This window comes from Lagenorhynchus albirostris, chromosome 4 (genome assembly GCF_949774975.1).
Source record: "Lagenorhynchus albirostris chromosome 4, mLagAlb1.1, whole genome shotgun sequence".
NCBI lineage: Eukaryota > Metazoa > Chordata > Mammalia > Artiodactyla > Delphinidae > Lagenorhynchus > Lagenorhynchus albirostris.
Window position 1 is genome coordinate 107688796 of NC_083098.1, and position 25887 is coordinate 107714682.

The window sequence follows — 25887 nt, forward strand, 5'->3', positions numbered from 1 at the left end:
CCTTTCCAAATAAATCAGTGAATTATTGAGGAACCATTGTTTCTTCTACATTTGCCATAATGCAGACAACTGAGAAATTCAGAAAAGTTATTTCTTGTATGAGACTAGTGTTTGTATATAAGCTACCACTCTAGATAGTAAAATAGTACCAAAGATCATTTATTGGGATATGAAAAAATTGCTGTAATGACACTTTCTTTATGATGATATTTGACAGTGTCATTTTTATCAGAATCGTGTATTGTTTATTAAACATCATTTACTTTCTGTTACTCATCAAAATCTGTTTCTGTGTCCTAATATACAGGCCACTTTATCCTGAAAGTTATCCACGTGAGTAAATTTTGAACCATCACATCAATTTAGGGAATTAATGTTCCATTGGAATCAGCAGGGCCAAATGAAGGATGAAAGTGACAGCTTTAGATTCAGAATTCTAATTTGTTGCTTCTAAATCAAAGTTTTGTACCTCAATAAAACCAAAACAAAGTGTTTTAAGAGTATATCATACTAAAATATTTATGGATGAAATGATATTTGATTTGCTTTAAAATAATCTAAGAGTGGGGATATGGATGGAACAAGATTGGTCATGACTTGATTTTTTTTTTTTTTTTTTTTTGCGGTACGCGGGCCTCTCACTGCTGTGGCCTCTCCCGTTGCAGAGCACAGGCTCCGGATGCACAGGCTCAGCGGCCATGGCTCACGGGCCCAGCCGCTCCGCGGCATGTGGGATCCTCCCGGACAGGGGCACGAACCCGTGTCCCCTGCATTGGCAGGCGGACTCTCAACCACTGCGCCACCAGGGAAGCCCCATGACTTGATTATTGTTCAGGCATTTTATATTTTCCAGCAAAATGTATTAACAAAGGAGAATGCATTTTTGTTTTCATAACTGTTTTCCATGTATTACTTGAACCATTTAATGGCGGAAGAAAGAAAATTTCTCCTGTGGTTTGTGTTTTGTTTGTTTTTGTCTCCCTGGTAACTAGAAATGCAAGTGCCTCTCAATTTATAATTGTTTAATATAATTTGTAACTGTTTAATTGAATATGACATAACCAAAATCTCAGAGACAATTGTAATGCTTAGATTTTATTATCTTGCTAGTTATAACTTCATGTTATCATTTTTAATAACTCAAGACCCAGTATATACAGGGAGAGGTTTATTGTTAACAAGAAAGATTAAAATCTATATTATTTTATATTAGTTAAGGCAATCTATATTAGTTAAGGTAATGCTAGATGCTATAAACAGACAGTCCCTAAAGTTTCAATATCTTAGCACAATAGGAATTTATTTCTTATTTACATAAAGACCAAAACCAGGTACTGCTTATCAGTGGCTCATCTCCCTTTCAGGAACCCAAACTCCTTCCATTTTCTGGAACTGCCATTTTCAACAGTTGGCTTCATGGGTTACCATGAAAAAGGAGAGTAAGGACTACCATACATGGAAGGTTTTTATGGGTCAAGCCTAGTAGTGTTGCATATCATTTATTCATTACTTTGGTCAGAAGTTAGTCTTATGGCCACAGCTAACTGCAGGTCGTACTGGAAAATGTAGTATAGGTTATGAACAGCTATCCAGTCTGCTCAACTTATACTTATGTGTCTGTTCTACTCTTCTTTATGTCAAAAACAGTGAAGGATCTTAGATTTTACCCTACTTAGAAGCTAACAAGTTAGCCTGCTACTGCCATGGATACTGGCAGAAGGCATGAGGCTCCTGGATCAGAGATAAAGGAATATATTACTCCCAGCATAGCAAGTAGGGTGAGCTCGATGTTTGTGTTGGTTCTGCTAGGACAGTGTGAGGGGACCCACACAGATGATCTGTATCTAGCGGTTTGTCTCACAGCTGAGGAATCCTGAACTTAGGAAATCTGTCTCTTTTATAATGGTCTCCAAGTAAATCTCTGAACTTTGCTCTGGAGAGAGATATTATCTTTATTATACCAGATGACGAACAAACTTACACTTTATTCCTGAGGGAGACACTCTCTCTTTGTAAGTTGCCATACAAACATCCTTGAAAGAATAGTCCGAAAAAAAAGCTGTCATTCAAAAATTTTTCTCAACTTTAATTTTTAAAAATTTATTAAAAATTTGAGTATTTTCCTTGCCATCTATTAATGCACATATATACATATATAGTATGTTTACAGAGTAGGAGTTTTATTATATGCAATTTTATACTCTTTAACATCCTGTACTATTGTGTATTTCACTTGATAGCCTTTTTCCAAGCTTTATTGAGATATAACTGGCATATAACATGATGTAAGTTTAAGGTATACAGTACATTGATTTGATACACATATATTTCATAATGATTACTACCATCATCACCTCATATAATTAACATTTTTGTGGTGAGAACATTTAAGATTTACTCTCTTAGCAACTTTCAAGTATATAATACAGTATTGTTAACTATAATCACTATGTGTACATTAGAATCGTAGAACTTATTCATCCTATAATTGGAAGTTTGTACCCTTTGACTCACATCTCATTTCCCCTAACCCTCAGCCCCTGATAACCACCGTTTCTACTCTCTGTTTCTGTGAGTTTGGCTTTTTTAGATTCCACATGTAAGTGATATCATACAGTACTTGTCTTTCTCTATCTGACTTAACATAGTGCCCTTAGGTTGCATGCATGTTGTCACAAATGGAAGAATTTCCTTCTTTCTCATGGCTGAATAATATTCCATTGTTATATATGTGTATGTATCACATCTTTATTCGTTCATCTGTTGACAGACACTTAGGTTGCTTCCATGTCTTGGCTATTGTGAATAATGATGCAATAAACGTGGGAGTGCACATATCTCATTGAGATTCTGTTTTTATTTCCTTTAGTTATATATACCTAGAAGTAAGAGTGCTAGATCATATGGTAGTTCTGTTTTTAATTTTTTGAGGAACCTTCATACTGATTTCCAGAGTGTCTGTACCAATTTATATTCCCACCCACAGTGCAAAATAGTTCCCTTTTCTCCACATCCTTACCAACATTTGGTATCTCTTGTATTTTTCATGATAGTAATTCTAACAGGTATGAGGTGGTAGTTCATTGTGGTTTTGATTTGCGTTTCCCTGATCATTAGTGATGTTGAGCATCTCTTCGTGTACTTGTAGGCCATTTGTATGTCTTCTTTTGAAAAATATCTATTCAGTTCCTCTGCCCATTTTTAATCGGGTTGTTTGTTTCATACAACTATTGAGTTGTATGAATTCTTTATATATTTTGGATATTAATCTCTTATCAGGTATATGATTTGCAAATATTTTCTTCCATTCTATAGGTTGCCTTTGCATTTTGTTGATGGTTTTCTTTGTTGAAAGCTTTTTAATTTGCTGTGGTCCCACTGTTTATTTTTGATTATTTGCCTTTGTCTTTGGTATCAAATACAAAAAAATCATCCCCAAGACCTCACTTACTAGTCATGATTTGTTTTTTTGTTTGTTTGTTTGTTTTTTGGCCAGACCGTGCAGCTTGCAGGATCTTAGTTCTCCATCCAGGGATTGAATCCGGGCCATGGCAGTGAAAGTGCCGAGTCCTAACCACTGGACTGCCAGGGAATTCCCTTTAAGTTCATAATTTTTTTTTTTTTTTTTTTTTTTTTTTTGCGGTATGTGGGCCTCTCACTGTTGTGAGCACAGGCTCCGGACGTGCAGGCTCAATGGCCATGGCTCACGGGCCCAGCCGCTCTGCGGCATGTGGGATCTTCCCAGACCGGGGCATGAACCCGTGTCCCTTGCATCGGCAGGCGGACTCTCAACCACTGCGCCACCAGGGAAGCCCGTAAGTTCATAATTTTTTTTTAATGGCCAAAGAGTATTGTATTGTGGGGTTGTATCATAATTTAATTGTATTTCTATTCTGGGACATTTACATTGCTTCCAGTATTTTTTTTATATTACAAATGACTGTGGTGAAGATCTTAATTTATAATTCTTATTATACATCCCTAATGTGTTCCTCAAGATAAACTCTTCCAAATTGTCTTACTTGGTCATAGAGTAGAAATGTTTGTAAGGCTCAACACACATTTTTGAGTCGCTTTTCAGAAAGCCCGTAGTACCAGCTCTCAGCAGCACCGGGTTTCTTCTCTCTCTCTCTCTTTCTCTTTCTCTCTCTCTTTTTTCATTTTGAAAGGTGAACTCAGTACTTCATTTTTCTCACTTGCATTTCTTTACATACTGAGATTGAATAATGTTTTCACAGGTTTATGTGAAACATTATAAAAGGCCATTTAAGGTGGTCTAACATTCTGTAAAATATCATTATTAGTTACATTTCTGAGAAAATGTTACTTCTTAGTGGATTGTTAATATTCCATGAATCCCTGAAATGCGCTTTTGTTAGTATCTCTTTCTTGCTGTAAACCTAAATTATAAAATATGAAATACTGTAATTTGTATTTTTTTAAATTTATTAAACTAAAAATTGTACATATTACGCTTTCAAACAGCTTTCCAAGTTATCAAAATTATTCTTGTTAGCCAAAGTTAATTGGCTTCTCTTAAGACTTCTATTTCACGTACCATGTGATTTTAAGAACATGGCAGATAGACTTAGTATCTTTTTTTTTTGTTTGTTTTTTGTTTTGTTTTGCGCTACGCGGGCCTCTCACCACTGTGGCCCCTCCCGCCGCGGAGCACAGGCTCCGGACGCGCAGGCCCAGCGGCCATGGCCCACGGGCCCAGCCGCTCCGCGGCACGTGGGATCCCCCCGGACCGGGGCACGAACCCGCGTCCCCCGCATCGGCAGGCGGACTCCCAACCACCGCGCCACCAGGGAAGCCCTAGACTTAGTATCTTGATAACTTATTTTCTTTCTTTCCATTTTAATTTCCAGGTGAGGGTAAGTGAGCTAAGTGATTTTTTTTTTTTTTTTTGCACAGTTGGTTTTGACAGTGAAATATTTGGATTTTCTTGTCTGTCTAACACAGTCTTAGAATTTTTTCATCTTCATGTTTTTTATCCCCATTTATGTCAGCTACACAAGAAAGCCTTTGACATTGATGTAGTTGATTTACCTCCTGCATTCTTATCCCATACAGTTCTGTCCTTCACTTTTCAGACCCCAGTTTCTGTATCGATAAAATTCTTGTACATATTCTCAACATCTTTCTTTTTTTTTGGTATGCAGGCCTCTCACTGCTGTGGCCTCTCCCGTTGCGGAGCACAGGCTCCAGATGCGCAGGCTCAGTGGCCATGGCTCACGGGCCCAGCCACTACGCGGCACGTAGGATCTTCCCGGACCGGGGCACGAACCCACATCCCCTCCATCGGCAGGCGGACTCTCAACCACTGCACCACCAGGGAAGCCCTCAACATCTTTCTTGACAAAAGTTTTAAAACTACTTCTGTCACTTAGCTCTCCCATAATGACACTGCTGCTGTCCCCTGAAGCTCTTTCAAATGTTGTCGTCCCTTCTATATCTACTTTATCACTAGTACTGGAGTAGTGGTAATTGGTAGTTACCTTCTTGTTACATATTGCTCTTTCCAGAACATTCTCCTTCATCTTCCCTAAAAACCCTTAGATTTGAATATCAAGCCATATGATTATACCTCCTGCTACTTATATTTCTTGGAGTTATCAGCCAACCCCTGAATCACTGCTTTGAATTTCTTGAAGATTTTGGCTTTGGGTCATAGTCACTCCACTACTATTGCTATCATGATTCTTGGTAATTTTACTATACATACAGATTATCCTTCTAATACTTTTGTGTCTCAGTTCCTTGAATTCTTCATCTGCCATAATCTTGCCACCCACCTACACTAACATATTTGTTCTGGAGACCTAGTCAATATTAGTTTCCATACTCTCTTCATAATATCAGTTATCAGTTTCATGTATCCCCGTCTATTATTTCCTGTCTTTCCACCTCACATCCTTTGGTAACCCAATTCCAGTAATTTTTAAACCCACATAAGACCTTAACATCAGTTGATCTTACCAATTTTTCGTTTTCCTGAACCCCCCTCCTACCAACTTAAATTCCATGGTCTATCAATATAATCACTCCCTTACATTTATTATCTTCAATTACTTGCCCTTCTTTTCAGTAATTGTACGTGATTGAGAAAACCCCAGCTCTACTTAAATGCAAATCCTCATCTGCTCAATACCTCCATCCATTGCAGCTGAGTGTACCTGGAACAAAACCTACAATATACTGTCTCATTTAAAATTCGAGTTAACTATCTTCAAGTGATTTCTCTTTATCTTGTTCATCCCATGTCAAATCCATTAGCATTTCTTATTCGCTTTTTATTCCAAAAATATATTGAGAATTTGCCCCACTTTTTACCATCTCTCTTGCTCCTACTCTTGTCCAAACTACCATCTTCTCTTTCCTAGATTTTTATTATAGCCCCCTCGATGGCTTCTCTGCTTTACATTTGACTACAGTTTATTCTCATCACAGCAGCCGAAACCTTTTAAAATGTAAGTCAGATTACGTCTTTTTTTTCTTTTTCCTTACAACCCCCAATAGCTTCCCATCTCTCTTACAGTGACCTGTATGATTCCTGGCTTTTTAAACTTAATTTCCTGCTGTTTCCCTCTCTTGCTAACTCTTTTCAGCCACTCTGGCCTCCTGGCTTTTATTTGAATCTCCTAAGTGTAATCTTCCTTTAGGGCCTTTTTCACTGCAGTTCCCTCTGCTTGGAAGGCTTTTCCCCGGATTTCCTTGTTCTTAGCTTTCTTAAGGTCTTTGACCTACCTGTTTGGAATAGTAATTCCTCTCATGTACCCTTTATTTATTTTTTTCATAAGATATATCAGCATTTGCCATACACTGTAATTTACTTGTTCGTCTCTTTTCATTAAAATGTCAGTTCATTGTATCTGCAGCCCCTAGGACAGTGCCTGACCATAGTAGGCACTCAAATATTTGTTGAATGAATGAATGAATGAATGATCAATAAAGTGGTTATCCATTGAAATTGTTAACCATACTTTAAGCAGGGTGTAGTATGGTTGCGCTAAAAGAAGGTGCATGTTACAATGTTAATGCCTTTGTCCTTCAGTTGCTTAGATATTGGAAGTATATACACCAAAATGTTAACAGTAGTTGTCTCTAGTTAGTGGCATTTTTTATATCGTTTTCATAATTGTCTTTCAGATTTTAATTCCATTTTCAAAAATAAAATACAAGAACTAGCAAAATGATGTTGTTCACTGAAGGACATAAGGGAGATTAAATCATAGCAGTAAGATAGTTATCACATGTATGTTAGATGAATACTGTATAATAATTTTAAGGATGCTTTTAAAAATAGAAGATATGAAAGAATTTACCAGTATCTCACTGTAATTTCATCTTCAGAATTTACATTTCTGCATTATTTAGAGTGAAGTACTCTAGTAACTAAGTCCTCTTAAATGTTGCTCACTAAATTCTAGCACAATAGAGGAAAACTTTATACTCAAGCTCTGTGAGGGCTTTTCCTATATCTGCTATAATTCTCAGAGTCTTGGTTATTTAAAATAATATAACTTTTATGATCCTTAATGGTCTTTTATGTTCATAATACTGGTGGTGATTTTTTTAGGACCTGGATTGTATCTTTTTCATCTTTGGGTTCTCACTGCCTACCACAGTGCTTGGTATATAATAGGTACTCAATAAATGTTTATTGAATAATTTTTTATCAATTGATCAGTGATTGTATTAGTCTCTCATGGTTATCTTTGTTAGGAGAAAAACTTTTGCTTGGCTCGTAAATCCCCCAATGCTTATAGTAGTTTATATAAATAGTTGAGGAGTTGTGGGGCGGGGCTGAGGGGGAGGGAGAGAAGAAAAAAGGAAGAAAAGACACAATGATAGACTCTTCCATTAGAAAAGACAAATGCACATGTTGAATGACAGACTTTATTTTTTTTAACTGGACAGTAATTTCATTGGGGAATTTTCCTAGTGACATGATTTGTTCTTTTGTTGAATTAGGAAAGTATTTTAACTTCAATATTATGATAAACTAGATGTATAAATGTCAGAGCTAATAGCTTAGTATTTTAGTCTTCTACAAATTGATGCCTGTGGTATCTGGACATTTTTTGGCCTCTTCTTGTAAATAAAGTCTCAGTGATGTTTAAGGAATAGCAACTTGTGGCCAGAAAAGAAAAAAAGCTGCATATTATCCAAGCTAAGCAATATAAATGGGGCTAAGGAATCCCCCACTAGATCAAAAATTTCCTAGAGAAAGATCTCTTGAGCTTACGAACTAAAGACCTTCAATATAATTTTAAATAAAGCCTTTTATGTAGTGTGAGAGCAATTTTTAGTTGATAATCAATTGCCACTATTATGTAGGCTTACTAGATTTGCAAATTTACAAGTTTTTACAAGTTGGTTGGGTCCCTTCCTCAGGAAATCAGTTTAAGTTTTTTTTTCCTATATTGACTCAAAGAGCCTAGTTATCCTTAAATCCTGTGAATATATTTGCCTTATAATTTGACAGCATTGAGTGAACACCCTTATAGGGTCTGTAGTGTTGTAAAAAGAGAAACTGTTCAATAAAAGATCACATTTGAAAAAATTAGACTGTGCTGGATGAAACCAGTATTGGATATGAGTACTATGCTTTGCTTTAAAGCACCTACAACTATTCAAGAAAATATATCCTGGCCCATTACTACTTTCAAAATGGATACTTTTAGTTTTGGAAAGCAAATGAGCTGTATCTTTGTGAAATTAAACCATGGCTGTAAATAAAGTAAATATACAGTGAAATATAGGTATCTTTTAGCAGAAAATTAGTCATGCATTTGTGTTACCATTAACGTTTATAGAGATTACAGAACTATTGTAATTATTAAAGTAATTAAACTATCAAACCAGATATGCTTGAGTAAGTGCATGTTGCAATTAATCATTATGTTTAAACACATTATACTAAGTAGATCTTTTTTGAGTATCATCAATGTGCCTGAAGCTATATAGATAATAGGAATGATAGCCTTCAGTTTTTTGAGCACTTATCATGTGCTGGTCCTTATGCAGTAAACATGGATTAATTCTCAAAGAACTCTATATATGATAGATACATTTGTTATTCCCAGCTTTTAGATTTAGGGACTGAGGCATAAAGAGGTTGAAGAAATTGCCCAGAATTACACAGCTCATATCTAACTGGGGTACAGTACTAGAAAATAAGTCAAACTTAAACATGTTAAAAATGTATTGATTAACTAATATTGAATTTTGTTCTCTGTTTTTCTAGTTGATTTGGAGCATATGCGAACAGTAAAACCTGAAAAACACTTAAGGTTTTGCCAGGAAAATGGTTTTAGTAGCCACTTTGTCTCAGCAAAGACAGGAGACTCTGTAAGTAAAATAATGAATACTGAATATTACAAGTGATGTTTTACTTTTATTTTCATAGGAAGTATACTTCTATTGCTTAACTTCTGGAACAAATTAATTCCTGTTAAAGACATAAAATATCAGGTTAGATATAACATGTTTATTCTATTTATGTTCCTCTTATAATTCATTTAACATAATTTCATGGTTATTTTAGGGAATTAAAAAATACAAAAGTTAAAAATAATATAAATCACTCATAATCTCAGCATCCAGAGATGACCATTCATAACCTCGTATGATTCCTTCTAGTCTTATTTTTCTGATGCTCACAAATATTAGTGCTTCTGCCACTAGTGCTAGTGAATTGCATTTACTGAGTGCCTACTTTGTGATGGGCACTGTACTACTCTGATTATCTCTATTTAATTAAATTAATTTATTTTTTCATATTTGACTGGATGTTTATTGTGTAAATCACCATAACCATTTAAACAAGAAACTTAGAATGATGTTAAAATATTTTTGAAATAGTCCAAAATATCTTCACATATAATTTAGATTTATTTTCCAGCAATCCTAACTGATTATCTCTATTTTATAGAATAGTCTTAGAGAGGTTATGTTGTGGGGGTCCAGGGTACACAGAATAAGTGGTGGAGATAGGATTTGTAAACCTAAGGATTGACATTCCAGGGTTCACCATATTAATCATGCTAAATGTTTATTAAAAAGAAAATTGAGATCATAATATAGAAATAATTTTGTTTTTTTAATTTAATATATTTATCTGTAGAAAATTTTATGTCACTTAATATTACTAAATAGATTTAATAATCCGTTAGAGTTAATAATCCGTTAAATAAATGTTCAAAAATTTATCCAACCACGTCCCTATCGTTGGGTATATAGATTATTTCTAAGTTCAGTACATTGTAAAATTTTGCAAAATTTCTAATGTAAAATTTTGTCCATAAGCTGTGATGTTTTGATTATTTTCTTGGAAGGGAATTGAGACCTATTGCCAAATTACCACCAGGAAGCCTACGTTAATTTATACTACCACCAGCATTGTATGAGTGCGATATCACTGTACTCTTTTTAACATTCAGAATTTATTTATTTATTTTTAAATCTTTGTCAATTTGGTAGACAAGGAAAAAAAGGTATTTTGCTATTTAAATTTGAATTTCTTTGCTGTTGAGGTTGAAATTTTAAAAATTTCATTACCTATTATTTTTCTGCTTATTACCTGTTTATAATTTTCTATTGCTTTTTAAAATTTCCTATGACCATTTTTATGTTAGGGATAACAGCCATTTGTCATAATTTTTGCAAATATTTTCCACTGCCCAGGTGTTTGTTTGACCGTTAATTTTCTTGACATTTTCAACCAAAGGAAGTTTGAATTTTTTTCTGTGGTTTAATCTTTTTGATGTTCTTCCTGTATGATTTCACTGATGGTTTTTATGCTTAGGGTAAATATTAAATATTTTAAAGGGTATTTAATCTTTTGGGGGGTCAGACTCATCTAAAAATGTGACATTTTGGAACCCTTTCCCCAGGATAATGTAAACACGGGCACATAACCCACATGTGTCATTTAAAAATATATATAATATCAATATTCCTTGATAAATCCATCCATGGATTAGGCTTTCACCCTCATGTATCTTCCTGGGGGTCTTTTGTCATTTTAGAATTATTTTAACTTCCAGTATTTTAGCTTGTGTTTAAACCACTTAGTATCTTTTGTGCACTTATGTTGAACCACCTGTAAAAATCCCCATTGTTTTCTTTTTAAATTCAACTTTGAAATGGTTTGTTCTTGTGAAGTCACTTTAAGACTTGCAGTCATCTCCAATCCCAGTTTACTTCGCTTCATTGCTTAGGGAGTTGAGCTCCTGGCTTACTGTACTTTCTCTAATACTACCTTTGTCATAATTCTTAGTGATTTCAGTATCTTTGTTTTCCACCCCACCTCAGCCACAAACTCCCATGCATTGTCATTACAAATTACTGCGGCCCTTCTGTTATCTCATATTGCAGTATCAGGCATCCTAATCACTGACCATCTTGTCTTTCTGGCTCACACCCTTGAATGCCCTAACCCAATCAGTCTGCAACCCCAGCAGGACCTACAAGACATTGATCCTAACACTTTTTCAATGTCCTCCTTTCATGTCCTCATTTTCCTTTCTTTGTAACTTAATCTCATGGCCAATGAAATCACTACCATGCATATACTGTCAAGTCCCTTTCTGCTCATTCACTTTATCTGACTCATTTGGATAAACCTTAACCAAGCCCCTGCCTTTATATGGTTACACTCTTGTATTTGAACGTGGTCAGAGAAAAAAACCCAGAGGCATGCTGGAGGTTTCACTTACATTTCACAGTAGCTAACCTCAAGTGGACCCTTAATGCTGCTCAGTAATTATGCATGTCCTTAGGCCATTATCTCTCCCCCTCACCTATACCACTGTTTCGTAGCTTCTCTTCTCTCCTCAGATCTTCAAAACTTCCTTGTCCATTCTTTCAGCTGATGCCCTTGTTTCTTATTTTATAAAATATTTGCAACAAACAGAAGACAACTTTCACATAACTCCTGCCGCCACATCTACCCCAACTCTCCTTCCCACCCCATATCCCTTCCCGTGTCTTCTGTCTCCTCCAAGGTTACTATGGATCTATACTCCTAGCTAGGGTCAACTCCTCCACTGTGCATTAGTCCCATTTCTCTTTGCCTAGTAACAAACATTGCTTAGCAATTCTCACTCCTGCATCATTTTTTTTCTATCTACTGGATTATTCTGTCAGCACACAAAATATTATGACTTATCTTAAATACAAGAAAACTCTTGATCCCACATCTTTAGCTATTGCTTACTTCCCCCCAGTTACCAGTGGAATGTTTTGAAAGAGTTGTCTCCAGTTCTCTCCTCCCAGTTTGTCTTGAGCAGTTCCAGTCAGACTTTTGCCCCCAATATTTCACCCCAAAATGCTCTTATTAAGGTCTACCAGTGACCTCCTTTTTGCTAAATTCAGTGGTCAGTTCTTAGTCCTTATCTTACTTGATTTAGTTGCAGCATATAAAATAGTTGATCACTCTCTGCTCTTTGAAATACCTTCTTCACTTAGATTCTAGAGTACTACACCTCCTGGTTTCCCTCCTACCTTGCTAACTACTCTCTTAGTTGCCTTTGCTAATTTCTTATCTCTCCAACTTCTAAATATTGAAGTGCCCTAGGCTCAATCCTTGGATATCTCTCTTTTTTAAACTTATTCTCTTAGTGACCTCATCTAGTCTCATGGCTTTGGCCAGACCTCTTTCCTGAACTCCAGACTCATATACCCCAGCACTCCTGTTTAGGTGTCTAACAGCCAGTCCCAATTTAATTCAGGTCCAGAACTGAGCTCTTAGTATTCCCTCTTCAGATCTCTCACAGTCTTCCCCACTTAAATAAATGGCAGATCTTCTACCAGTTGCTAAGACCAAGAAAATTTTGGAGTCATCTTTGACTCCTGTCTTTCTTTGACATACCACATCTATCACCAAGTCCTGTTGGTTCTACTTTCAAAATATATCCATAATCTGGTGACTGTTTCTTACCATCTCCACTGCTACCACTTAGTTTCAAGCCTCCATCATCTCTTACATTAGTGTCCTTGATGATTTCTCTTTTTTACCCTTGATCTTCTATAGTGAATACTCAATACAACAACCAGGCTGACCTTGTTAAATAGAAGTCACATCAGTCCACCCTCCATTTCACTCAGAGTGAAAGCCAAAGTTCTTCACATAGTTTACCAGATCTTACATGATTTGTACACTCTTAATCTCTCTGCTAGTTTTCTTCTTACAATCCCCTTTTTCTCTCCATTCCACCGCACTAGCTTTCTTATTTCTCCTTGAACATTGACCATCAGTGAACTATAATATATAATGCTCTTCGGGGTACAAATGACATAAACCTTTTGGGGATATGTATCTCTTTTTGATTAGGGATCGAAGTTAAATTAGTAAAGCTGTGATAAATATTCAGTAAGTAATCATGAGATAAGTAGGGATAAGAATATGATAGAGCACTTACAGAACAAAGACAAGTTATGCATTAGAGTCGGTGACTGATTCGTGTCTATAGATTTTTGTTTAATGATAATGGAGTATGCTGCTCATTTTCTGTTTGATAAAATACAGTAAAAATTATAAGTTTTTTGCTCAAGAGATATGGAGAATTTATTAAAATTGATGAGAACCACAAAGATTATTAAAGAGTTGTAAAGTAAGACCTTTGAAGATAGGCTAATGCCAGATCAAAAGACTATTGTAGAACTGGCAGCGAGAAACTTTACCCAGGTAGTAAAGTATAGACTAATTTACTTTCATTTTCTTCAGGACTTATAGGAGTTTGTTATTATGCTAGTAGTTTTTTTTTTTTAATTTGGTAGCTGTAATTAATTGTCTTATGTTAAATCTTTAAAAGCATAAGTTTTTAGGGATAAACGTATATTTAGACCAGTTCAGTGAAATGTATGGCTTTTCAAATTATGGTTTAATCATTTAAAAAATTATTATACTTAAAATGTTGCTGTATTTGACAAATAAAGCTATTTTTGGAATAACCTGGTACATCATATTTTTTGCAGTTTTTGCTGTTTATCACTTTTTAGAAAGTTCAATTTATTTGAAGGTAACTTAAACATGCCTGTTTTAAATCATTTAAACCTGTTTTTGTTATGTAGGTCTTCCTGTGTTTTCAGAAAGTTGCTGCTGAAATCCTTGGAATCAAGTTAAACAAAGCAGAAATAGAACAGTCACAGGTGATTATATTGAACTGTATATTTTAAAAAATAATTTATTTCTTAAAAGACATTAATTTTCACCCTGAATCCTTTTACATTCATGCATTCTATGTACATATCCCTAAAAGCCTTAAAAATAGATTTTGTGTATGAATCAGTGTTTATTGCAGAAGATGGAGGATGTTAACTTTTTGCCAAATGATGGAACCTCATTGAAACCTCATTTTGTCCGTTTTGTTGGAAAAATGAGATTAATGCAATAAAAATTTCATCAGTGGTTAAATAATGGGTTAAGGAACTGACTGTATTATTTTGTACTTCTTTATTAAAGTTCTTCTTCCATGATTACTGTACAATATCCTTTTTATATTTTATACAAAATCCCAACTATAATATTTATCAAAGGTTAGTCTTAACTAGTAAGAATTTACCTCATTTGGCATCTTTCACGTTTGCTTTGGTAAAACATTAATTTTTCTAAAGTCTTGCTCTCTGTTCTTCTCTAAAAGGTCCTGCCTTGTAATGATATTAATTCTTCATGTTATTTTATTGTTAATTTAATAATGGTATTAATTATTGAGGCTTTCTGAATTCTTTCACTATTTGTAGACAGTTCTCTTAGACTAAGAAATAAATATGAATACCAATAATCAAGCATTTAAAAATACCACTACAATAGCATACCAATTCACATGTTTGATTGAATGAAAAATCAGAGCAAGAGTCTGTAGTTTAAAGTCTGGCTTCAGAAGTGATTTGCTTAGAAGCAACATATAAATTACACTTTCCCTTAATCCCCTCCACTCTGTCCCTGCTCTGTGAAGGTAAAAAAGGTATAACAATCTTTCCCCATCATTAAATTTTTCTTTAATTCTTTTAGAGTTAGTTCTGTCATGGTCGCTCTTTGTGTGTGCATGTGTGTGTGTGTTTAAATAACTTGAGCAGATATCAATTGAAAATTGTTTAGGGAGGGTGGGAGGGAGGGAGACGCAAGAGGGAAGAGATATGGAAACATATGATTATGTATAACTGATTCACTTTGTTATAAAGCAGAAACTAACACACCATTGTAAAGCAATAATACTCCAATAAAGATGTAAAAAAAATAAAATAAAAAGAAAAAAAAAAGAAAATTGTTATGCTGATATGGCTGTTTCTAGAATTTTATTAAAATATTTGGAACTCTGGAAATCTGCTACTTTTATTTCTCATTATTCAAAAGACATTTCAGCACTTACTGTGGCCAGGCACAGTGTTCCGATATTTGTGCCATATAAATTGCTCCCAGACGCAAAAATAGCTACTTCGTTTTGGCCTAGGAGGATGGATACAAGAAAGAGAAATTACCGTAATTTGCTTGATAGTACTGACCTTGGCAGACCCCAGAGGTCAAGTGATGCCTCTGCTTTTTAGCTTCACTTCCTAAATGATGTTTCTCCCTGGTTAGATAGTCTATGAATGATTATCAAACAATCATAAATGATTTATTGGTCATATAAGTGTGGTTTAGTGGTAGATTCAGAGGAGATTTAAAAGAGTTTAAGATGCAGTCCCGGGCTTCCCTGGTGGCGCAGTGGTTGAGAGTTCGCCTGCCGATGCAGGGGACACAGGTTCGTGCCCCAGTCCGGGAAGATCCCACATGCTGCGGAGCGGCTGGGCCCGTGAGCCATGGCCACTGAGCCTGCGCGTCAGGAGCCTGTGCTCCACAACAGGAGAGGCCACAACAGTGAGAGGCCCGCGTACCGCAAAAAAAAAAAAAAAAAAAAAAAAGATGCGGTCCCTGCTTTCAGTGAAGAAAATTAATATGTGCTAGGCACTGTGTTATCTCATTTTACCCTTATAATAACTCTGTGGGGCAGGTGGCACTTCATCATTTTATGGGTAGAAAACTGAGTCTGTGGAGAGGTTAAGTAATTTGATCTATTAATCTACAGCTAGGCAGTGGTGGAGCCAGGATTTGAACTCAGGCCTGTCTGATAGCAGTGCCCCTAATGTTTCCATTCCGCCATATTAGGGGAAGATTTACTGGGTAGTTTGTAGTAGGGAGTTGAAAAAGAAGCTGGCATGAAAAAGTTGAAAGCTTAGGTTGTATTTTGGAAACAGAAGAGTAGTTTGGTTAAAATAAATGACCATTTGTGTTGGAGTGTGCAGGGAATTTGAGAAAAAGATTGTGGAGATTTATGAATGCCAAGTTGATAAGTTTTATCTCATGTATTGACAGTGGAAAATAATTTTAAGCAGGGAAATAAATGAAAGGAGTTTTTAGATAGGATTAATCTAATGGGATTTGTGTGTGTGTGTATGGATGTGAAAGAGATTGAAAGCAAGGAGACTGGGTTACTGTCCTCATGTGATAAGGACCAGAATGGGGGTGGAAGGGAAAGAATGGATGTAAGAGACATTTCACAGAAGAATCAATAGGACTTGTGGAATGACTGGATAAAAGGGAGAAGTCCAAGATCACGTTGAGGTTTCTCACCTGAGGAATGGAGAACAGGGGAGACCCAGTGATGAGGCCCCCCTGGAGGAGAAGGTGTACTGGTGTGGCACAGGAGGCTTCACTGAGAAGGGAGTGTACATCGCTTGAGCCCCAAAGCAGTGCTTAGGTTCAGTGACAACTCCAGAGAGATGGAGTAACTGGGATACTTTTGAAAGACAGAGTTCTAGAGAAACTTTATTAATATTTGTAGCTCACTCTTAGTCACAAGAGCCAAAGAGTTACTGTTTGGACTTTAGAGATGGACTTAACATCTAGGCATATTTTAACAAAAGCAGCATCAGATGTGTTAACTACATAGTTCCCCAGCCTCCCTGTACACCCCACCTTGTTTGTTAGTGTACCCCATCTTCTTTATTATGCTATGAAGTTTAATTCTGTCTTCAGTTTGTTGGTGTTGACTTTGAATTCATTCATTTGAAGATGAAGTCAAGCTGCTAGAGCCCTCCTTTATTGTGTTTGTCAAAATCCTTTGTATAGGAAAACCTCATTCTCCATTCCTGAGATCAGTGAATTTGGTGTTTTTGCCAGTTAAATTATTTATTTCACAGTGGAAACATTTTTGAAAGTTCATTATTTTTTTAAATTTTATTTATTTATTTTTAATATTTTTAGAAGTTCATTATTTTTAAAAGATGTTTCTAAGAACATACTTGCAAGCTGTGTTAAGCACAGTATTTTTTTTAATTGAAATGTATTTGACACAACATTTGACAGGACAACATCTTTCTTGTCCCCCCCCATCTCCTGGAAACCACCATTTTATTCTTTGTTTTTACAAGTTTGGCTTTTTAAAATTCCACATATGAGTAATATCCTACAGTACTTGTCTTTCTCTGTCTGACTTATCTCATTTTGCACAATATGCTCAAAGTCTCTTCATGTTTTCACAAACGAGAGTCCTTCTTTCTCCTGGCTGAATAATATTACATTGTGTGTATGTGTATATATATATATATATATATATATATATATATATATACACACATACACACACACACCACATTTTCTTTATTCACCTATCAATGGACACTTAAGTTGTTTCCATATTTTGCTTATTATAAATAACACTGTAATGAACATGGGGGTGCATATACCATTTTGAGTTATTGTTTCATTTTCTTCGGATAAATACCCAGAGGTGGAACTGCTGGATGGTATGGTAGTTCTATTCTTAACTTTTTGAGGAAACTCCATATTGTTTTCCAGTAGCTGCACCAATTTACATTCCCACTCATAGTGCATAAGGGTTTCCTTTTCTCCACATCCTCACCAGCACTTCTCTCTTATATTCTTTTTTTTTTTTTTTTGCGGTATGCGGGCCTCTCACTGTTGTGGCCTCTCCCGTTGCGGAGCACAGGCTCCTGACACACAGGCTCAGCGGCCATGGCTCACGGGCCCAGCCGCTCCGCGGCATGTGGGATCTTCCTGGACCGGGACACGAACCCATGTCCCCTGCATCGGCAGGCGGACTCTCAACCACTGTGCCACCAGGGAAGCCCCCTCTTATATTCTTGATGACAGCCATTCTAACAGGTGTGAGGTGCTATCTCATTGTAGTTTTAATTTGATGATTGGTAATATTGAGCATCTTTTCATGTACCTGTTGGCCATTTGATGTCTTCTGAAAGTTCATTTAAAACCAAAGAAGTTCAGATTTTGTATCTATAGAGAGTGGGGGAGTAGGGAGGAAAGGGAGGGAGGGAGAGAGAGAGCTTATGCACCTGTTTTCTGTAGTTTTTATGTCATTTGAAAGATTCCTGAGGGAATTCGGTGTCACAAAGTGATAAAGTGTTTTGTATTATTTTATACAGAAGGAGCTAGACTATAGACTCACCAGTTACACACAAGTTGACACTATAGTAATTTCATTTGTGACAAATATTTATAATAATGTTTTAGTCTTAGTTCCATTCACTGATTATTTAAAGAGATTCTGCTATTTTAATTCTAACCTAGATTATTCCTATTTGGGAGTCATATAAAATGAGTTATCAACACACTTTATAAGCTTTTCAAGGAAGGGAAGAGGGAGAAAAGAAAGGGAATGCAGCTTATTAATACAGCAAACACTTTTTGAGAGTCTACTTTTTGCCAGAACACTAGAATCTGGGATACAAAGATGAATAAGTTAAAGTCCTTGTCCTCAAGGACTCCCAGAATACATGAAGGCAGACAAATATGTTAAGTATGCTCTAGATGCATTTTTTACAATTCCCAATTAGTGGCATTTTCACTGGCCAGTTAATAAACTATGACTTTGTTTGGTTTGAACTAGGTATGCATTAGTTTCTTTTCTTTTTTATTGAATTATAGTTGACTTAAAATATTATATTGGTTTCAGGTGTACAACATAGTGATTTGATATTTTTACAGATTACACTCCATATAAAGTTATTTAAAAATACTGGCTGTATTTCCTGTGCTGTACATTACATCCTTGTATTTTATTTATTTTTTACCTAGGAGTTTGTACCTCTTAGTCCCCTTCCCCTATCCTGCCCCTTCCCTCTTCTCTCTCCCCGCTGGTAACCACTAGTTTGTTCTCCATTATCTGTGAGTCTATTTCCGTTTTGTTATATTAGTTTGTTTGTTTTATTTTTTAGATTCCACAAATAAGTGAAAGCACATAATATTTGTTTTTCTCTATCTGACTTATTTCACCAAACATAATAGCCTCCAAGTCCATCCATGTTGTTGCAGATGGCAAAATTGCATTCTCTTTATGGCTGAGTAATATTCCATTGTGTGTCTGTATGTGTGTGTGTTTGTGTGTGGCACATCTTCTTTATCCATTCATGTGTTGATGGACACTTACATGACTTCCATGTCTTGGTTATTATAAATAATGCTGCTATGAACATTGGGGTGCATATATCTTTTCAAATAATGTCTTCATTTTCTACAGATATATACCCAAGAATGGAATTACTGGATCATATGATATTTCTATTTTTAGTTTTTTGGGGAACCTCCATAGTGTTTTCCATCGTGGCTGCACCAATTTGCATTCCCCCCAACAGTATAATAGGGTTCTCTTTTTTACACATTCTTGCCAACTTGCTATTTCTTGTCCTTTTGACAGTAGTCATTCTGACAGGTGTGAGGTGATAATCTCATTGAGGTTCTGGTTTGCATTTTCTTGATGATTAGCATTGTTGAACATATTTTCATGTGTCTTGGCCATCTGTATGTTTTGTGTGGAAAAATGTCTATTCAGGTCCTCTGAACATTTTTAAATCTGTTTTTTTTTTTGTTGTTGTTGTTTTGTTTTTTTTATATTGAGTTGTATGAGCTTTTTCTATATTTTGGATATTAACTCTTTATCAGATATATCATTTGCAAATATTTTCTCCCATTCATTAGGCGGCCTTTTCGTTATTTAATGCTTATTTAATGTGGCCTTTTTTTGATGCTTTCCTTCTCTCTGCATAAGCTTTTTTTTTCTTTTTTTAACATCTTTATTGGAGTATAATTGCTTTACAATGTAGTGTTAATTTCTGCTGTACAACAAAGTGAATCAGTTATACGTATACATATATCCGCATATCCCCTCCCTCTTGCATCTCCCTCCCACCCTCCCTATCCCACCCCTCTAGGTGGTCACAAAGCACCGTGCTGATCTCCCTGTGCTTCTCTGCATAAGCTTTTAAGTTTGAGTAGGTTCCATTTATTTATTTTGCTTTTACTTCCCTTGCCTGAGGAGACAGTTCCAATGAAATATTGCTAAGACCTATAGATCATATTCCATTTTTTTTCTTTCACTATTTACTTATAAAATTTATTTTTTCATACAGTTTCAAAACCAGATGGGATAAAACCATGTAGATAAACCTTGCGTTTTACAGATTAGGAGATGGTGAAGACCAAAGAGGTGAAGTAACTTGCCCAAAGTTGTGAATGTTACTGGCAGCCTATAATGGCACATTATACAGAAAAAAAAGCTCCCACTGTGTGTAAAGTATCATGCTTTTCAAAATGTTATATCCATGCTTTTAAATGGTAACCTATAATCTCTGCACTTTGAATTTGTGTCAGTCTTAGTATTCTTTAATTTATTTAATATTCTTTAATAGTTTACACATCTGTTTTCCATGCTAGACCCTTATGCGTCTCAAAAAACAGAGATCACGTATTATTTATATGAATATTTCCAATACCTAGAATAGTGGTTTGCTTTGAATGAGTGATAGTGACAGGTGTTTCAGCTGTCAAAGTATGTTTACTCCATATCCTGAGCATGATAAACTATGACTTTTGCAAAGGTAAATTTGTTACTACTATCTGGACTAAAACACAGTTGTAGAATTGACCAAATTTATCTTTAGTGTCTTCCGAAGAGTCAGTCTCTACTGCTTATACCTTACCTCAACTCCTAGGTTGCTTGCTTTCTTACCCTTATGGAGAGCTACCATTTCCAGTATCCGCTCACAACTCTTTGACAAAACAAGGGTTAAGCTGGTGTTCAACCACACAGCTCCCTTCCTCTTAGGGCCACTGCATTATTTTCACTCAACTGACTAATAGCAGAGAGTAATTGAGTGTACTTTGTGGCTCCAAAAATAAAGGTGGGTATTTTGTAGGAAACATTTTCTCTGAAAATGTCAGTGAATGAATGACTTGCAAACAAGCCGACTACTGTGAAATCACCTATCATGAAGTTTATGACATGGAAATTATGCTTTTTTTTTACTCATAGAAAGCAAAGCTCTGAATATGCAGAGCTTTGGTTCTGGCTTCCAGTTCAGGAACTTTGTGCAAAGCTTTATGTCAAACAGCCAGGGCCCCCAAGAAAGATGTTGCCTTGTTAGTTCTTCATTAATTTGATGAGAATTAATGGTGAAAATCCAAGTCATTTATGTTAGTCAATAACTGACCAGAATGTCTTGACCACAGGTCAGTAACCTGGTTGTGTTTATAGGATAGGGTTTAAACCATCATTTTGGAGGATTAATGAGTTGCTTACTGATTATGAAAATCCCTTCTCTTTATTGTAACCCATAGTTTGGTGTGAAACAATTAGTTTTGGGGAGGCCAGGTGCTGGTGTTCAGCATTTCACTGATGTACCCCCCCTCATACGTCATGTGGCAGTTGGTAATGCTTCTATTGATAGCATCAGGCTGAGTGCCTAGTAAATCATGAGTCTTATCCAGAAGTTAATACTGCCTGCTAGAGAACTGAAGCAGAGCCCATCCAAGGCTAATATACCATAGTGTCCTGTTCATTCACTCTCAGTTGTTTATCCTGTCTTTATAAACATTATCACAAGCAGCAACCTGATTAACATGTTTTTTTCTGTATGTGCTAATTAATAGATGCTATTATGAAGGAAGATATTTCTGAAATAAATATTTGAATTCATTAAAAGCGAGGATAGTTTCAAGTCCAAAAAATTGGGGGAGCGTGTTATCTCTGTCATATTTGTCATATGTGGTCTTTTCATCTTAAGGGTTATAGCAATCAAAAAACCTAACTAGTTTTGATTCTTTATTTAGCGAAACTCTTAGATATTTGAAAACAACAGCTGTTGTGCTTAAATATTGTATGTCAGAATTTTTTTTTAAATGATAGAAAAGTGTGTTTTGAACTTATTTATTTCTGTATGGAATTTGGAAACATGGAGGTTAGGGTTGTGTGAGGGGTGGGGGAATGAGCTTCAAAAGAAAGTCTTTGAAAAGTAATAAATATTATTAAATGTAAAAATTGTAAATGACATATAGCTTCCTCTGATTTATGCATCCTCTCCCCACCTTCAAAGAAAATGAATCACTCCTTCTTTGTTCCCACAACATATTTTTAAGTCCACTAGTAAAGCACTTATCTGGTATGACAACTAGCTGTGTACATGTTCTCTTCCCATTAGGTCCATAGCAACTTATGAACAAATCCTGTGTAATTCATCATTTGTTCCTAGTGTAGAGCAACTGGCACATAGTAGATCCTCAGTAATGTTTGTAAAAAGAAATTGAATTGGTACCTTGGCTGCACTTTAGCACAGAAAAGCCCCCAAATTCTTAGTTGCCCTCTGAAATATTGGGCGTTATATATATTATGTGTAATTGTGATATCAAAAATAGAACCCACAGCTTCTCTGAGAGGTTCAGTAGGCATGTCTATTTCAGTAATTAAATAGAATTGTAGAGAACAATGTTTCTTGGATCTTTGTTCATTTTCTTTACTTTTATATGCATATATTTTGCTATTTCTTTTGTGACATGTTTAAATTTATGTGTGTATTTCTTTTTCTCCTTTGGTGTTTGTTCCCTTCTATTTTCAGTCATTGAGTAAACTTTCCATTTTTCTTTCTTTTTTTCCTCTTTCTTCTGCATCTTATGTTGTATGGAATTGACAGCATATTGTCAGGGCAGAAATAGTGAAGTACCCGGAAGAAGATAATCAACATACCAACTCTGCTCAGAGTAGAATCTGTTCAGTACAGTAGTGCAGGTATTAATTGATAAACTGTTGCAGTTTGGGGGAGGAGGGTGGGGAGAACTAGTGAATGCTGTCTTGTTCTTTATTCTTTATGAATAGAGAAGTTCAAATGATTATTGTACATTACTGGGAATTAATATTGCATAAGTCCTGGTTTAGAACTTTGAAAAATTGATCCTTTGCTGGGAGACTTATGACTTACACAAGGAATTGGGAAAAAATTAAAATAATATTTCAGTTACTTTCAAACGTATTTGTCTTTATGGTTGTGTTTATTACATGTGCAGCAAAGTGGAGAATTGAGGTAGTTATTTCATTATTCATTCCTTACCATTTTTTCCTGAAATAGCCTGGTAATTGAAAGAGTATTTTTAAAATTTGCCTTGAGTTACCCTTCTTTGTCTGCTTGTGTGTGCAGAGTTAGTAAAAGAGTTGAAAACAGTAAAGGATGTGTTTTACTTTAAATAATTACTTAGAGATGAATGTTAGGGCATATTGCTAAATTCATTGTTTAAGATATTCCTTGAAGTGTGTGTTAGAGGGAAGGAAGGAAGAGTTAAAAGTGTCTTTTGGTTTAAATTATTTTAAAAACATGAATATGAGGTAATTTTCTAACTTTCTCATTATTCTATATTTTGTTAGAGTCATTATTCATAACCAATAGTGAGCTATTTGGAAGTAAGTTAGGAATTTGGGAGAACAGTTTTAAAAATTGGGTTGCTTAAAACATTTCTTCTTTATATGTAACTTCTCTGACATTTATATCTCTTCACTAACTCACAAATTGATAAACATTCTTTAAAAAGTTATGACTGGATATAATGATTTATGGAAATATTAATAAATAATGATATTCTTTGAAATGGTGAGATCTTATCTATTAAGATATATAAATGATTAATTTTAATTCCTTTGCTTTAAATTATAACCAGGGCTTAATTTTTCATATTGATTTGCCAATTTTTTATTAGACTTTTGGTAACCTCAAGTTATTATTGTCATAAAACCAGAGAAGACTCAGTAAAAGAAATGCTATTACATACTTAACAGAATTACCCCTGCCCCGCTACTCCCTCACCCGCCACCAAAATATATCCCAGCTTGACCTTAGTTGGTCTAAGCTGGTTCTTTTAATATCAGCTCCTGCTTCATTTATGATGTCTATCATCAGGAGTTCACCAAAGTTCAGAAAATAAAAATATACTTTAAGGAGCTCTTTCTAAATGTTCTGATGTCCTGATAATAACTTTGTTTTCTTTTATGACAGAGGGTGGTGAAGGCAGATATTGTAAACTACAACCAGGAACCTATGTCAAGAACTGTTAACCCTCCTAGAAGCTCTGTGTGTGCAGTTCAGTGAGCACATTTTTCTTCTGTATTGATAGTTCTGGCTCCCCTTCGCCTCTGTGTGGGCTCAAGGACCTGTAGAAACTTGTTTTATCAGTGACCATCTCTGTAGTTCAGTTAACGCTTTCCTCTCAACTCGCTTCATCATTGCCTGTTGCCTCAGCCGCAGGCAGCTCCTTGGACTGGAAAAAATTCAACTTTGGGACCACACACTTTGAATTCAAAATGGAAAGCCCATTCTCTGGAGTTAGACTGCTTCATTGAAAAAGAATAATGTTGGTTCTCTTTATGTCCTCACTTCTTTTTTCCCTGATGTAAGTTGTTTTAAACAAATATGAAAACTATCTAAGTCTTGATCATCAGCCAGGATTTTGCCACAGCACAGTTTCATACTCTTATCTGAACTCATACCTGGCGAAGTATGCTTCAGAGTACAAACATTTAAACGAGTAATATATTTTATCTGCAGATACTTAAGAAGGCATTCTTTTGCTGTCTATTGTGAGTGAAAATATATAAAGCTGTATCTAACTGAAAATGCTTGAAATAAAGCTATAATAGAAATATTTTTTTCATTTTTTTAAAAAGAGCCTAAATACTTTATATTTTAGCTGTAGCTCACAAAGTAGTGAGTATTGGATATTGTATTTTTATTATTGTATCATGATCATTATGTGTTGTGTAATACTCAGGTTAGATGGCTTTGTGAATTCTGATAAATGTTCAGCTGATGCTCCATGTGGACTTTCTCCTGCCAACGGTGTAAGAGTACTTCCAGAATGAATTATGACTATTGTTGGATCATCGTGGATCAGACTGTACCTGATGTTCAGATGTTTTTCTCCTGCAAATAAATTTATTTAAATTACTTTGGGGGGAGAATTTTCTTTCAGCCATCTTCCCTTTAGTTACAGAAAAACAAAGTGTTTTTGGATACAAATCAGTGATCATGTGAAGTTTAATAAACATTCAGTCACGTAGAGTTGTTAGGGTATTTGTTGGACTAGTTAAAATCAGACCCCATAGCCTGGCATTTCAGGAGCTCCATATCAGCTGCATCCTACCTGCCTACCTTTTCTCATGCTGCTCTTCTGTGTACTGCCTGCCTCTGTGCCAGTGGAACCACGGCTCACTCCTGTGTGACTGATGCTTTCTGATGCTCTGCCTTCCTGTCTTTGCTGCACAGGTCCTTCTGCCTGGAATTCCTTCCCCCTCTCTAAATGTCTGCCTTCTTTCAGTCAGCCTTTAGACACCATGAGGGCAGGGCTCTCTCTGTCTTGGTAACAGTTGTGTTGCGTTTTTTGTGTGCAGGCACAGTGCCAGGCTGGCATATGGGTGCTCTGTATTGGCCACATCGAAACGGGATGAATGCTTCTCCTCTGCAAAACCACTCCTGTCTCCACAGCTGCAAATTCCACGTGAGCACCTCCTGGATGGCCATTACACCTTCCAGCCTTGCATCACA

At 35.8% G+C, this 25887-nt stretch overlaps 1 protein-coding gene across 5 annotated transcripts in view; it reads left to right on the plus strand.

Annotated features, from left to right (window-relative positions):
• RAB28 (RAB28, member RAS oncogene family) overlaps nucleotides 1-25290 on the plus strand; it is a 93773-nt gene extending 68483 nt beyond the window's left edge. The window contains exons 5-9 of one of the 5 annotated variants that reach the window (XM_060148510.1): nucleotides 9254-9357; nucleotides 14083-14160; nucleotides 19548-19581; nucleotides 20436-20513; nucleotides 24343-25290. In XM_060148510.1, the coding sequence (XP_060004493.1) occupies nucleotides 9254-9357; nucleotides 14083-14160; nucleotides 19548-19581; nucleotides 20436-20467 (248 nt within the window). In that variant the 3' untranslated portion in view covers nucleotides 20468-20513; nucleotides 24343-25290. Of the gene's footprint in view, nucleotides 1-5165; nucleotides 6474-9253; nucleotides 9358-14082; nucleotides 14161-19547; nucleotides 19582-20435; nucleotides 20514-22992; nucleotides 23088-24342 lie in introns of those variants that run through there. The other 4 variants (XR_009540389.1, XM_060148509.1, XM_060148508.1 and 1 more) reach the window with 4 other exon arrangements.
• The last annotated feature ends 597 nt before the right edge of the window (nucleotides 25291-25887 follow it).